General features: G+C 33.5%; 1 protein-coding gene across 1 annotated transcript in view; it reads left to right on the forward strand.

The window, feature by feature from the left end:
* The window catches only part of LOC108573963 (U2 snRNP-associated SURP motif-containing protein), a 26,018-nt gene extending 18,674 nt beyond the window's left edge, over window positions 1–7,344 (forward strand). Inside the window, 1 exon segment of the mRNA XM_017936456.1 lies at window positions 6,980–7,344. Within this exon segment, the coding sequence (XP_017791945.1) occupies window positions 6,980–7,262 (283 nt within the window). The 3' untranslated portion in view covers window positions 7,263–7,344.
* Window positions 7,345–16,191: the final 8,847 nt, after the last annotated feature.

A 16,191-nucleotide genomic window follows, 5' to 3' on the forward strand; every position in this document is an offset into this window, starting at 1 on the left:
ATAAATGAGTAATTAATAGTAAGATTGTTTTCTTGAACTCATAATTTTTTGTTGTTTTAAAATAAGTTTTCATTATATTAAACTTCACTTTTATTTACTTATGTACATAGTTTTTTTAATACAATAGAAAAGATACAATGAGATGTATCGAATTATGCGTAATTTGCTTTTTTTAAAATTAAAAGTACTTTTAAATGCTTAGATAGCATTAAGTGTAACAAAGAAATCTTTAGTACACTGTATGAATAGTGTATTAAAGTAGCATGGTTACTTATTTGTATGTACTGAAAAAGTTAAATGTGTAATTCAAATATTTAAATGAAAAGAGTTTATTTTGACTAATGGATTAATAATATGCAAGATGCTTCAAAATGAATTTTAAAGAAACTTGATAGATTATTTGAGAAACCATTCTAACAAGAAGAACACGTGAAGGGTTCTCGGATTTTGATGAAACTTTTCAGGTCGATAAGGAATCGAAAGATGTACGGCCATGTTCAGTTCTAGGTGTAGACACTCAATAGTTTACGAGATATTTAACAATAAAACTTGAATTCATCCACTGGTGCGTAAAAAATGTTTAAAATAAGCAGCCAAATCAAGCATGTCGCTATAGCTGCCTGGTAAGGGGAGGATTCGTGATTTTAACACGGTGGGTAAAAATTTTTTTCTGTTTACTCTGTTCCAATTCAATTTTCATATTACATTTCTTTTGGTAACCTTTTTAATACATAATCATATGTAAATGTTTTTTATAATTTTATATTACATACATCGCATTCTAGTAGATGATATTTATTGTAAAAGCAATTGAATCAAAAATATCATTATTCTTTTTTCTTTAGTAGATTAGATTTTGATACAAAATATTAATACAATCATAATACAAACACAGAATGTATTACGTAATAGGTGCCACGATTTTCCAGGCATTTCAGTTTTGAATAAAAGTTAATTAGGTTTCAGTTGGTTACAAATTGCAATATAAGAAACTTCCAAAAAATTGTTTCTTCAATAAAAGGCAAGGTCACTACTATACTATGACCTTGAAATGTCCCTGAATCTTGAAATGTCGGCTTAATCAAGGGAAATGTTATACGTAAAAATTATTTATTTTTATCAAATTACACATTTCAAAATGGTGAGCTTCAACAAGAAAAATATTAATCATACGTACATTACAAAAGGACCATAAACAGCGTACAAAAGTAAACATACCTTGTGTAGTGTTATAGTACCTTTGTACGTTCAATTATAATAGATGCTTGAATTGTTATAAAGTTGTTTCGTCATGAACTTCCACCATTGCCAGTACTTCCATATGACGTTCAACGTAAATACTTTGTATTTTCAACAAGGCAGATGCCCAACTCATAATGCTTAGATTGTTGGTGAATATCTAAATACAAAATTTGAAGAACGTTGGTTGGGTACGTAAGTATGGAACTATTGGCAATTGATTCGTGACGATTTCTGAATTCAAGATCACAGTATACTAGGTCGTTGAATTTGTCTTGACATCACCTATAATACTATGAACTAAAAAGTACATAGTCCCATTTAAAAAAAATGATGGTGACCTTCATTTTTTATTAAAGAGAAATGTTTTTGGCTATTTTTAAATTTGCAATTTCCTACCGACTGAGTAGTAAGTTTTGTTCACAACATTTTTTTATCAGATGATCGAAAGTGCCATAAACATTGTGGGGACTGATTGCATTATTAATACAAAAATATTTAACTATTTACTTTTCTAAACTAAAAACAGTTCTAATAAAAAAATTTCGTGCACCATATACAGGGTGTTTCGTAAAGAGTGTAACACCCGGAAATGGGGGGTTGCTGGGGTGGCTCTGAACAACTTTTTCCTTTACCAAAATGTTGGTTGAAGCTTCGTTTTTGAATTCTTAATGAAAAATACTGGCCAATCAGAGCGCGCGTAGAGCCCGCGCCCAGGCACGGAAGCGCAGAGACTCATCCGCGTGCGATCGTGAACAAACGCATTGGCACAGCGTGGGTATCGAGGGAAGCGTGCGGCAAACGATTTATTTTTTATAATATCGTCGAAAACAGTAAAAGTGGCTGTGCAGTGAAGTGAGTTCACCGACCTTGCCGTAACATCAGCTGGTTGCGGGTTACCTTGAAAGGTCAGGATCGGCACAATGACCCACTTCCGTCGAAGCAGGTTAATTCGTGGATGAATGGGTAAGTTTTTCATAAGTAATAAAACACTTTATTCCTTTCGGATAATGAATAAAAGTATCGAAAACAGTTATTAACACGTTGAGTGCCGTGGGGGCGATCGGTGGCCGGCGGTCTCAAAATTAGTAAAAGCATTTAATTTGAATAAATGGTAGTATTTGCAAAATTTTCACCTAATGCATATAACACAGCATATTTAAATAGTTTTATTTCTAACTATTGACATATTATTTATAAATAAAAAATTCTTTTCGGCACCGTGGACAAGTTACGTAGAATTGGTCCGGCATTCAACGTGGTTAAACGACTTATTAGTTTATTTGTTATTCATGAATAACGAATAATTCTAGATTATTCTTAATTTAAGACGATGTAACATTTGCCGCACGTTTCCCTCGATACCCACGCTGTGTCAATGCGTTTATTCACGATCGCGCGCGGATGAGTTCTGCGCCCCGTGCCTGGGCGCGGGCTTTGATTGGCCAGTGCTTTTCGTTAATAATTCAAAAACGAAGCTTCAACCAACATTTTGGTAAAGGAAAAAGTTGTTCACAGTCACCCCAGCAACCCCCCATTTCCGGGTGTTACACTCTTTACGAAACATCCTGTATATTTTATAAATGAGTTAAAACATTCCAAACATGTTGTTCTTTACATACATTATTAAAAGTTACTTGATTAACATTACAAAATATTTCGCTATTATTAATATATTTTGTGTGACAAAGTAGGGAGAAAATCATCCTAATTAATATTTTTCCTGCAAAAAGTAATTAAAGTGGGTTTTTCTATGAGGTGTATTTAAAAAATGTGCAGCTAGCTAATAAATGCGTGTATACTTGACGATTTAGATCAACTAAATAACATCAGTGCCAAGAATGATTTTCAAAACGTTAAAAAATCTATCATCTAGCTTCAAAAAATAAAAAATACTTTTATTTTCAAAGTTTATTATTATGTCTATTCATTATTTAATTTTAAATATTTTTGTAATCATTGATTTAGTTACAATTTAATGTTTTCCTTGTCCATAGATTTATTATAATTTAATATTCTTTATCCATATTTGTTCTATGTTCATGGTGAACGAATTGTTTTAATTTAGTTGTTTTTATGATAAATACTATCGATAAGAATGCGATGTATGTAATATAAAATTATAAAAAACAGTTACATATTCTTATGTATTAAAAAGGTTACCAAAAGAAACGTAATATGAAAATTGAATTGGAACAGAGTAAACAGAAAAAAATTTTTACCCACCGTGTTAAAATCACGAATTCTTTCCTTACCAGCTACAGCCATAGCGACATGCTTGATTTGGCTGCTTATTTTAAATATTTTTTACGCACCAGTGGATGAATTCAAGTTTTATTGTTAAATATCTCATAAACTATTGAGTATCTACACCTAGAATTGAACATGGCCATACATCTTTCGATTCCTTATCGACCTGAAAAGTTTCATCAAAATCCGAGAACACTTCGCGAGTTCTTTTTGCAAATCAAAAATTTCATATGAATGTAGATTCTATTCTCAAGATTAATATAGTTCTCCATACTTGAATGTTTTGCTGATATTATCGAAAAATCATAAGTTTGATACGAAACAACCTTTAAGAAATCAACTTTAACAAAACAAAAGTATGTGAGATAATTATTTACGATTGAATGTCACTTGATTCATTTCGTTTTTTGTGCAATATAATGGAAAATTTTAGTACAGTTAAATACGCTGATATTGTTTTTATTTGTGAGATTTGCAAAAAATTGCTTTTTTAGATACTCTTTCTGCATCGAAAAATATCTACTTGTTTCACCCTTTCGTTACGGCGAAATGTTGGTCACCAACATGATGCTGCTGTACGAATCAGATGAACCGCGAGTATATAACAAATTATAAGCAAATATATGTCAGAATAATCAAATTTAAAAAGTTGTGTAGTAATACAGTTTTGTCACAACGCTCAGCGGAGGGTGACTATAGTTACCTTTAGGATGCAGCGAGTTCCCGACGTTGAGTGATTATAGTCACCTTTAGGATGCAGTGAGCTCTCGATGTTGGGTGACTATAGTCACCATTAGTAATGAAAGGGTTAAATCAACATTATTTCCTTATCCAGTATTTGTTTGTACGTTTCAAAGACTTTTAGAGAGTGAAACAATACTTGTAGGTAATAGAGATAGTGTTATTCTTGCTGGAAAAGATCATTGGCAATGCACAAAATATGATGATACCTACATTGGTACATGACATATCACGTCAATTAAATTTATTCCATAAATTTGTTTGAGAGACAAAAACATGAGGAATATGCAAAAGTATGACAGCTTAGAGATTATGATCAATGTATAGAAGCTTATCATTAGATATTATACTAAATCACTAGTGTTCCAAATTTTATTAATGATGCTACACTTACATACATGGGGCAAAAGAAATGCTGTGTACAATTGAATCAACAACATAAGTCACTAATTCTTAACTAACTTTTTAGAAATAAAGAAAAACTTTTTTTCCTTTTGTTTTTTCAAAAATTAATGACAATATTCTTCAACATTTGTATGAAATATGTATATCTTTAGCAATGTAATAAATGAAGATGTAATTTTCTTTATCAATAGTAGTTCATGATATTTCTATTTTAACTTTTATGACTTACGTTGTTCTGCACTAAATGATATGAATTACATTAAATAAGTACTTTGAATTTGCATCATTTATTATGTCATAATATTTTTGTAGAACATAAATACGATCACATTTTTTGAGCTTTGTACTTATGTATGTTGTTTCTGCTCTCACTTTGCAGATTATTACACCTCTTTTACTATACGTTTATATATTATTTGTGTTATTTGTGCACTCATTTGATCTACAAATAACACGATTCACTGCATAACTGAATTAAAAAGAAAATTGACCTATGTTGTTACTTATGATTTTTCCAAAATCCGTATGCTACTATTATTTTTAAGTTTCAACAACTTTTTAAAATTTATATTTAGGTTGAAATTGTCAATATTTAGTTTCTTAAAATTGAAATTTCTGATAGTCATTTAAGTGCAGAATGCACATGTTTTAAAAAGTAAACTTTACAAAAAGTTAGAAGATATTCCACTTCAAATTCAAATACAAATGTGATACCAACATGATGGTGCATCACTTCATTATAGAAGGCAAATGTTAATATAACTAAATTCTCATTATTCTATCTGATAGATCGGATGTAATGGTCTTGATTTGTGGTTACCAAGATCTGAAGACCTAATTTCTTTGGATTGCTACTTATGTCAAAATATGCACCCGTAAATAATTGCACCTAAGAATTATTAAAACACCGAATGGAATTCGGATGAATAATGTATCATATAAAATTTGTTGATTCTTGGTGTAATGACTGAATTCAAGTTTAAGGTACATATTCTGAGCACTTACAATAAAATGTCACTTTATATCAAGCATATGATTTTATTATGACAAGAGTAAAACATTAAATTACCGTAACTACATTAATATTGAGTATTGCATCTATGTGACTTATATTGTTACATTCGTCTTTTTGATATAATGCAAAAAAAATGTGCGTTCTATGTAAAAATTAAAAATCACTTTTCTTATGTAAAATTTACTGCAAGTTTGAAGAAACGGGAATAACTATTCCTATTGATTATAAAAAATAATGGAACATTTTCTTACCAAAAATTTTTCCGTTTGTCGTGACATGAGAAAATATTTAAAAGGGTAAATGTAATAAAAATTAATTTATTTCTGGAAATTACATTTTCAGAAATTTCAGCATAATCGATATTTTTGTTAAATGACATAATATATTTTTACTGCTGTAATTCATTCATAGGGTGTCGCACGCAACTGGACGGAGCTATATCTTTAAAAGCGGTTAGAGATAGAAAAAATTTTTAGAAAGCAAAATAAAAATGTTGTTATGTTCTATATTTTTGCATGACTTTTATGCATTTTTGTATATTGCTATGGTTGCAAAGTATAGCTGCACTCTTTTTTTAAATGAAACTATATAATTTTTCTTGTATAAATTAATTCCTTGGGTTATTTTGCGTATAAAAATATTAGAGTTAAATGATCGAAAACTAAATAATTCACAAGGTGTTTCAACTTTCTTACTAGAATGCACTATGCAGAGCTGGAAAAATTGCACGCAAGACGGCACAGAGGTAGGAGGGGTCTTTCGCTCGCTCAGTCTTTGATGTTTACCGACACGCAATAAATTAATAGATGTGACCGTTTCGGCCGATAATAACAATGCGTATGATCTAACTTTATGAGTGTTCCGCTACAACCAACGAGACCCGCATTCCTTCCACGCGCAATTTTTCCAACTCTGCATAGTACTATACCTCTTATCTATACGACCCTATCCACGGTTCCAAACAATTTTTAAGTTATAAAAAGTGTTCTAAAGGTTCTCCACCATATTCTAAACATTTCATCATTTGAGTCTTACTATTATTACACATTTATCAAAAATCATAACTTTTATTTACTTTCAAGTATACTTATGCAAATTTATGATAAAAATCACAATGCTAGCAATATATTAGGATACTCTTTCAAAAGGACATTGTTTACGACTATAAATGTTAAACAGTTTATTTACATATTATCCAAGCCCACATCTCAAAAATTTCAGACATTGTTACGTAATGTCAAAAATTGCAGTACTATTTAAATAATACTTGTACTTGATATATTATTGCATATATTTAAAAAGTATGTGATATATTTATTCACGTAATTTCAGATCACGTAGTAGATCACCACGTGGTAAACGCAGATCACGGTCACCATACAAAAAACGAGTACCAGTAACACCATCACCACCACGTATTCGACGGACACCTTCGCCTTCCTTTTCATCCAGAGTATCTCGTAGATCGCCTGCTAATGAACGAAATGACAGAAAGAGAAGAGCTAGATCACCATCATTGTCACCACCACCTCCACCGCGTGCTTCAAAGCATAGAGTTAACAGTCCTCCTTCTCCATCGCCACGTAAACATAGACATAAGCATAAATATTAAGTTATGTTATATTATATTATGTTTTTTACATTTCTAGAAGGTAATCGGCTGACTTCGTAATGTATACATGTCAATGGACTTACAAAACAAATAGAACTACGTAGATAATATTGTTGTTCCAAAAACTAAGTTAGTACAGCACTAATGTTAATGCAACATCAATATTATGAAATACCCTTGTCTGGTTTTAAATATTTAGATGTTTCTTACTTTAATATTCTTTGCATTGATTTGATTTGTACAAATAATTATTTCTATTTGTGATGGTATACCATAAATGTGTGCATGAAAAATACAATAATAGGATTTTAAATTATCTTAAAAATATAAACTCTATATGTATATGTAAATTTATTTGTATCGCTAGCATATAATTGCATTAAGAATTATTAAAAGTATGTACAGATATGAAATTAAGAAAGAAGTGATTTTCTTACTTTGTTATATGTAGTGAAACACACGAGAATAGAATTAATTGTATAATGAGCTTTTAATTAACTGAAAAATTAGAATTCTTTTTATTTATTAAGAGATTTAAAAATAAACACTTTTATTATAAGTATTTTGACTTGAACTTCTTTTCATGTTAAATGGCACAGGGAGGCTAATTATTTAGGGTACAATAAATTTTGGCAGAGGGGCATAGGGGGTCCCCTTCATTTTTTAAAAACAGAATGGCGTATTAATTTTTTGTTATTCGAATTGCTGTCATCGAACTTAATGACATTTACTTGAAACATATATTTTTATTCTGAATAGTTAAAGAGTTATGGCGAAGAATACTTCTCTCAACAGAAATTTTGGGAAAATGTCGAAATATAATCAAAATACAGTAATGTCTCTCACATTGTCTACCAGCACGAAACCTAAACAGGACAGTTTGAGAAGCAGGGACACTGTTTTCGAGTCTCGTAGCCCGCCTTTGTAGTTTGCCAAATGAAGATAAGGACAGAGAATAACAGAAAAGGATTAAACGATTTAAACTTTTTTAATTTTACTTTTTTTTATCAGAAATTTTTTTTAACCTATTGGTGAGATTTTTCTGGTGAAAATGAGGTCAAACACGATATAATTTGAACTTTTACTTATTAATACTTATTGAGTTAATACTTCATTTTATTTCATTACATAAGGTGAGGCACCTAATTTGATCACCATATGCGGATCATATGGACCAAACTTTCGTTAATATATCGTTAATTATTAGCTCTAGAATAAACAATGTTTAATACTTTTCTACTTGGAAATTAATGAGCTTTCGAACTGCCGTAAAAAAAAATAGGGCATTCCATTTAAAAAAACAAAGTTGACTTTCAAATCTCCTAAACGCCTCCACTTATGTATAAAGAAGTCGTGTTCACCACGTGATGTCCCTCTTGATACCATGTAACTTTTGTAGAAATAATTTATTGTACAACGTATAATTCAGAAGTTATTCGAGGTGATCAAGTTAGGTGCCTCATCCTGTATATCGTTTCGGATGAATTACAAAAACGAATTGCTAGAAAAATACGTTAAATGTCTGTGCACATTTTGCGTCGAATGTGGAGGGAGAGAGACCGTTTGATGGACAATGTGAGAATCGGGACACCGTTTGGTGGACAATTGAGAATCAAGACACCATTCGGTGGATAGTCTGGGGTTACATTCGAGTAAATTAGAAGCTTGTAGCGAATGTATACTTTGATAAAAATTACATATTCAGCTTAGCAAAATTTTTGAAAAAGTTTAAAAATTTTTTCAATGTTTTTTTTTATTGTTCACAACTTTTTTATTATGTACCTTTGAGCAAAATAATTTTTTGATTCTTGATGTCAGAACTATGCGAATATTGCAAATATTGCAAATTTAAATAATATTTTTGACTATGAAACGATTACCTACGTGTCGCTACGGCACTGTCGAGTCGGCGAAGACGAGCGATGGCTGCATGGCGGCAAAACGCCGTGCACATGTTGCCGGAGAATATTTCCTCAAACTGTTCGAATTCAAAACCGTTCCGACACATTTTCTGAATGGTTTCTTCTTAAGAAATGTCTACAGAATTCAATACTGTATAGCAAATTTATGCTAAATAAAGAACTTTTCGTAAAAATGCAAAAGTATTGCGTAAAGGTACGCACATCGGCTTGCTTTTAAACTTTCATGGTCATTTACAACCATCCAAAACCACAAAATTTAATAACTGTATACGCTAATATATTCAGGACACTCTCCTCTATCTTTTAAGACTAAATGGAACTTCTTAGCGTTTTGAGTTTTCATGCAATACCTTATTTTTGTCCAAAATCGTGTGTTTTTACAAAAATCCATATTTTTCAAAAACTGAGGCTGATAAAGCAATTCTGCTTCCGGATTCGTGTTTAGAACGTAAAACTCTATAAGGATCACCCAGTGGATATTGCAGATTTTTCTGAAAGTCAAAATTTGTTGGACAGTGTTATAAGATGTCCTGCCCTATGACACAGGCGACGTACAGGATACACCTAATATCTTATAGGACTTTTTGTCCGGGACTTTGGGGTCCGAGATGACCCTTACCATTTTCCTGTCGCTACCAACGTTACCGATTCAGCATAGAATAAGATTACAACATTAGTAGTGATTGGAATTGGAATTAAACGTAACTATGAAAGTACAAATATGAAAGTACAAATAAGAAAGTAACGTAATTGTTCATTAGTAGATGATTTATCACATGCACGTGTTCTACTGTTGTCAGAAGATTGTGGACAGTTCTACCCACGCAATCCAATATATGTATTTACTTACTTTATTGCACCAAAAATTCGACGACTCTCACACCTGGACACCAGATACCCTAAGACAATAAAACAGACCTTCGACATTACCAATTTCAAACAAGCAATATAACGAATGTAAGACCAAATTCCCTACTTTCACACCATCACCAGACACACCCCAAACACGCCGAAAAACCAATCACCACATACTTCCACCACCTACGCCAGCTTCACACCACCAATCACAACACACACGTAGTTTATAAAATAGCGAACACAACACGACACGACACACAATTTTCTGACCAGTAAACTTAGAAATTCACGCTCTGTTCACGTTCATTTCCACATATGTACACAGTTTTAATAGCAAATTGTTGTGCGTTAATAATCAATCTTCCGTCCCCTATACCGAATAGATTCTTTAAATGGTCTGACTCAAAAAGGGAGACAATTATTATCGGTTTCGCGACAAGCATATTGCGATTCATAACACTTCCGAAAAAACTGAAAAAATTATGAGTTAATAAACATGGCAGACAGCTTCTACTGTAAAAATATAAATGTTAAATAAAAATAGATGTTTCATTCAAAAAGTCTGAAAAAATTCTCAGATATGTAACTCTCTGGCTATAGTATCTCAGATTTTCTTCATAATTTTTTATCGGATAGAACAAAAGAAATCAAGTATGAAATGAAAATGATGTTTAGGTCGATAATTACCCTAATAATAGGGGTAGAAACTCTTTCAATTGACGTATCACACGTTTTATTTAGTTTAGGGGCACTTTTACCATGCTTATTCGGCTAGACTCTTTTAATGTCATTAGACAAAACAGGAACCCATGCCGCATTTGAGGTAAAATTTTGAAATTTTAGTGATTTCACGTCAGTTTTGAATCTAATTGTGTTTTGTTATTTTGGAAATATCAGTAAATATTTTTGAAAAAAGTAAAATGTCTTAGATGTATAATAATAATATTTATGTGTTAGTTCCAGAAATATGTACAAAATCTTTGAATTTTATTTAGCATTAGGCTTAGCACGTCGCACTACTACACGAGTCAACTAGCAAATGGAAGCAATTAGAGATTTATATATATTTATCGCAAATTTATATATTGAAGTTTGGTTTAATGCTCCAATTCCTGCGGTAGTTCCACATCAAGATTTACGATTTTTGCAAGAACTTTCTAAATATAAAAAAAATGACGAAAACGTAAGCCGAAAATGACTAAACAATTTTGGTGGGCATTTGGAGTATCTGACGCCAGAATGTGCAGTATTATCTTTTTTTAACGTAGCTTTATCGTTTAATATAAAAAGGCGTATGTTAGAAAATTTGGAATATACAGATATAGAAGTTTCACTGAAAAAAGTTATTTTAAAAGATATGGAAAATATTACTAATATCGGTATAGACAATTTCATTTCAGCAGAAAGCTGGAGATTTTTCATTAGATTTAATATAGATATAAATTTTTTTACAGAAAGACCTATCGGTTTGGGAAAACGATGATTCGTATAAAGCAGGGTTAGAAATAGTAAAAAATTTGAAAATAGTTAATGACGTTGCAGAGCGAGGCGTAAAGCTGATATCGGAATATAATAACATACTAACAAAAGACGAAGAAAATACACAATACCTATGTATATGTTACAAATATTAGAAGAGTTCCGTAAATGTTACCCTGATGCAACTAAATCAAGCTTCACAAAAGACATGTTAACAAATATGTATTATTTTAATTTATATTAAGTGCATTTTCTGTTTACTCTTCATTATATACCAATAAGTTAAGCTTTAAAAATACTTTGTTCTGTTGATTTGTTTTTTGATCTGTTACGTACGCAGACTAGCCGACACAGCAGCGCCGAGACTTCCGCCTAGCGCGCACCCCCTAAAAGGCCCTTGAGATAAGGTAAACGAACGCATTCCGTTCTCACGAAAATCTAGGGCCTCCACCACCAAAAAACCACGATTTTTGGTGTATATAAGGGCACGATTTCTGATGCTCTGAGTCAGAGAAGCTCAATATTTTTTCATTCTACCGCTCTGGAGTAGTTCCATCATCATTCAACACTTGGGCTCAGTCTTCTGAGTCTTGAGCTGTCCTTGCTACCGTGAAGACGTGCCTATGAGACACCGCGCGCGCGCGCCCGCAACAGCGGACCGGCAATCATACCGGCCCTCGTCAATACGTGTATCGCAGATCCAGCTGATCTGCGGATTCAAGTGTTCACCCAAGGAATCTTCTACAACCACTCTCCACTGGTCTCTCTGGATGCAATTAACGTGGGTACCTGGCGGTCCGGAAGCTGGATAGCCAACGGTCGACCCCCACTCCAATCTTGGTTGCGCGACGGCGCACAGTGGTCAAAATGGGCTTTCTAGCTGGACAAAATTATTTGCGCCTCATCTATGAAACTGAATGATGTAGTTCGACTAAATATACGTTTATTTAATACAACTCTAATCTAGAGAAATGAAATGGGGATGAACGGGTGAGGGAAATTAAATTCTATTCAATGTTATACTATATGTTTATTAGGTGGAAGTAATAACGCAAGTACTTCTGGTGACATTTCTTTATTTCTAGTCGGTGGTAATGGCCTCAGACTAGAAATAAGGGGCTCTGATGAAATTAATAAGTTATTTAGAAGTTCTAGCTGGACAAAACCTAAAAATCGAATGTGCTTAAAAAAATCTTTCAGCATGGTAAGTGAGAGGTAAATAGTGAATAAGGAGTGTTATGTACCCAGACTAGCCGACATGGCGGCGCCGAGACGTCCGCCTAGAGCTCACCCCCTTGGGATAAAGTAAACGAACGCGTTTCGTTCTCATGGGAAAATTAGGGCCCCCACCACCCAAAAAATACAGATTTTTGGGTATATAAGGGCATGATTTCCGGGGCTCTGGGGCAGTCACAGTTCAGAGTTACCCTGAACTTTAAAGTAGAGCAGTATCTGTATAGTCGCCGTTTGACACAAGCAAGATCGGGCTCAATTCCCTTTCAAGCAACCAAGTATAATACTAAAGTGTCAACCAGACATACTTGTCTACGACGTCCCCGCGTACTCACCGTGTAAAGTCGAGAAGGAAGATTCTTGCTCAGCCAAGAATCAACCATTATAATTTATATTTAAACCATTGTAAACTTATTGTAAACTCCTTGAATATTATTAGAATATAGTTACTATAGAATTCCTCAGCCTATATTCAATTAACCATCTCCTTGTAACATTAGTAACGAAATAATTAAACTCACAAAGGATATATCTTTACCGCTCGAGGTATATCCGACATTACAATACGTACTGTCCTCACAACCACCAAACCTTTTCCATCCTTCGGAGAACGGCGTAGTAACCACATGCGTCGAAGGTTCCAATTCTTTCGGATTTGTTGTCAACAACGTATCACCCTCATACGGTGAACGTTTTGACCGATCCACAAACCCAAACCAATATTACGCTCCGTGTGAGGACACAACAAGCGTAACCCGTAACAGGAGTATCAGAGGTCTTTTTGGCCTCTGTTCATTTGTCTAGTGTAAACAATGCCCCTTCAATTCGCAGTCTTTTGTTAATGTTCAAACATGAACAATAGGTTACTTTTCCAACCAGACAACGATTTCAAGCCAACGACTTATTTTAGCTAAATAGTCGATACTCGCGTCAATCGGTGATCCAAGCTTTAGGTATATGTCATCTGTGTCTGTCGTTCTTAGCATTTTTTTATTGGTCGTTTTTGTGTTATATATTCAATTTGTGATGGATTCTAATATAATCTGTAAGTACAAGGATTTTAAACCTGCAGTTACTCATTTGTTTGCTCATAAAAATATACTGAGAAAGTCTACAATGTTTCTACTTTGACGGTCTCTTAAAAAAAAAGTCCGACTTGTCCCACCTTGGGGCTTGTTGGGATTTCTTTACACAAGTGCAGAAAGTCTAAAAAAATTATTCCTATTTGCCGCTTTGGAACTGAGGCATTTTTTAATAAGTTAATGCAGGAAGGGGAACTAACAAGGGAACTTCGGTAACCTAAAAATTCCGATTTTTTTAAAACTTTGTGGGTTTGTAGGGGACCTCGAGAGAAGTATCGGGCATTTTTTTTTTTTGGTCCAATTTCGGTTCTTCGGGGTGAAAACAGCCCTTGAGTGAAGATAAGTGTTATCCTATTTCCCTGTATATCTTTAAAACTATAGTAGATATGAAAAAAATGTTCATAATAAAAATTAATGACTTTTTATACCTTATAAGACGATGCTATTAAATTAATAAAAATTGTTTTTTGTTATTGTAGAATTACGTCTGCTTATATTAAATAACCATCTCCTAGTAACGAATTGGCTAGACTCACAAAGATATACCTTTACCGCTCGAGGTATATCTAACATTACGATACGCACAGTCCTCAAATTCTTCTACCTATTGGAGAACGACGTAGTAACCACATGCGTTGAATGTTCCAATTCCTCTGGTGAACGACGCGTTAACACACGTTGAATGCTCCAGGCCTCCTATCTAACTAACCGAAACTCCGCTCCGTATAATGACACAAAGCGTAATCCGTAACACAATAAGTATTAATAAGTAAATGTTGTTCAAATTATATCGTGTTTGATTTAATTTTCATCAGAAAACTCTCACCAACATGTTACAAAAAATTTCAGATAAAAAAAAGGAAAATTAAAAAAGTTATATTATTTTATTATGAATTGTCGAGCCGTGAAATCTTGTAAAAGAAACCGGGTCGTGTAGCGTTACACGTTTGACTGACTGCAAGCGAGATAACAGGCGCAGCAATGACGCAGTCTAGACGTAGGACCATCCATGTGGCCAATTGTAGAATCCAAACTAGTGGCCTATTGGAGAGACATTACTGAAATTTTAAAAATTGAAAATACATACATCCAAGAACAATTCGCACGAAAAGAAAACACTTAATTATTAGGTGTACAAATCAATTCGTTGCATTATTTCATAAATTTCTTGTTTATTTATAAAAAGACCAAAGTCCTTTTTATTCTGGAAAATAATTGCTATCACTTTGTGAAGTTGTAGATGGGGAATTTTATAGTTCCCTAAGTCGTTCCCAATAATAATAAGTCCCGTTTACAGTGCTTAAACTTTATTTACAATCACTAATCCAAAAAATAAATACTGTACACAAAATAAATACTATTTACACACTTAGTAACTAAAACTTAATAATACCCTAGCAAGGAAGGTTAGGCAACCCAAAAATTCAAAAAATTATGAAACTTTGGGTATAAATAAAGGTATAAATAAGTTCTTTTTCGTTGGTGTCATAATTCGGTTTTAAAGGGTGATATCACCCCTTGAAAAAAATTCAGAATTTTATGTTTCGTAAAATAGCTTAGGGACGGTGAGAGATATTTAAAAACAGTTTAAAAAAAACTTGCATCGTTTTATTGTGTTTACTAAGCTGCGTTAAGAGAGTTTTTGAAAAATCCATGGTTTTCGAGTCACTCCCTCCCCCTATCTCTTAATGTTAAGCACTCGGGTACTAATTTCCGCGTACTTCGAATATTGCACTTAGTGCCGTCTGAAGATTGAACGTATTGCGTTGAGAGTCTGACTGAATCTTTACGATTCCTGAGGTAACTGTTGATCTGTGTACTAACACTCTCTCGTCTTAAGCTAAATCGGCCTTCTTATCGAGTCGTCCCTTCTCCAAATCTTCTAAAATTTGAAGAAGGGACGCGAAGGGAGGTTCTTAAAATTACTAAGTGACCAACCCCGTATCACCCCCTTCCATTGCGCCCGGAACGCGTCACGTCCTTGGAGCGGGGGTGACGAAGCTGGTCCTTGCTGGATGGAAATTTGACAACAAGGGGGGAAAACCCGGCCAGGTCAACTCTGACTCTCCGACTCGTTCGGAAGGTCCCTTGCATCGGTTTCGAAGACCCTTTGGGGGTGACTTTATGATACCTTGCCTTACTGACTGAACAATAGCCTATTCTTTAATATTTGAGAAATTCTAGGTGCCGCATGTTGGCTGCAGACCGATCTGCTAAATTAAAAATAACGATTTGCTGAATTAGAAATCACGTATCATAAAATCGTCCCCTTGCTGTCCTAACACTTAACCTCTGGAGTGTGGTTCTAAAGTGGTCCGTTTGAGTTGGAACTAAGGGTGTCCCATGTAGAATCAG

Source organism: Habropoda laboriosa, unplaced genomic scaffold (assembly GCF_001263275.1).
Source record: "Habropoda laboriosa isolate 0110345459 unplaced genomic scaffold, ASM126327v1 scaffold181, whole genome shotgun sequence".
In the NCBI taxonomy this organism is placed as follows: Eukaryota; Metazoa; Arthropoda; class Insecta; order Hymenoptera; family Apidae; genus Habropoda; species Habropoda laboriosa.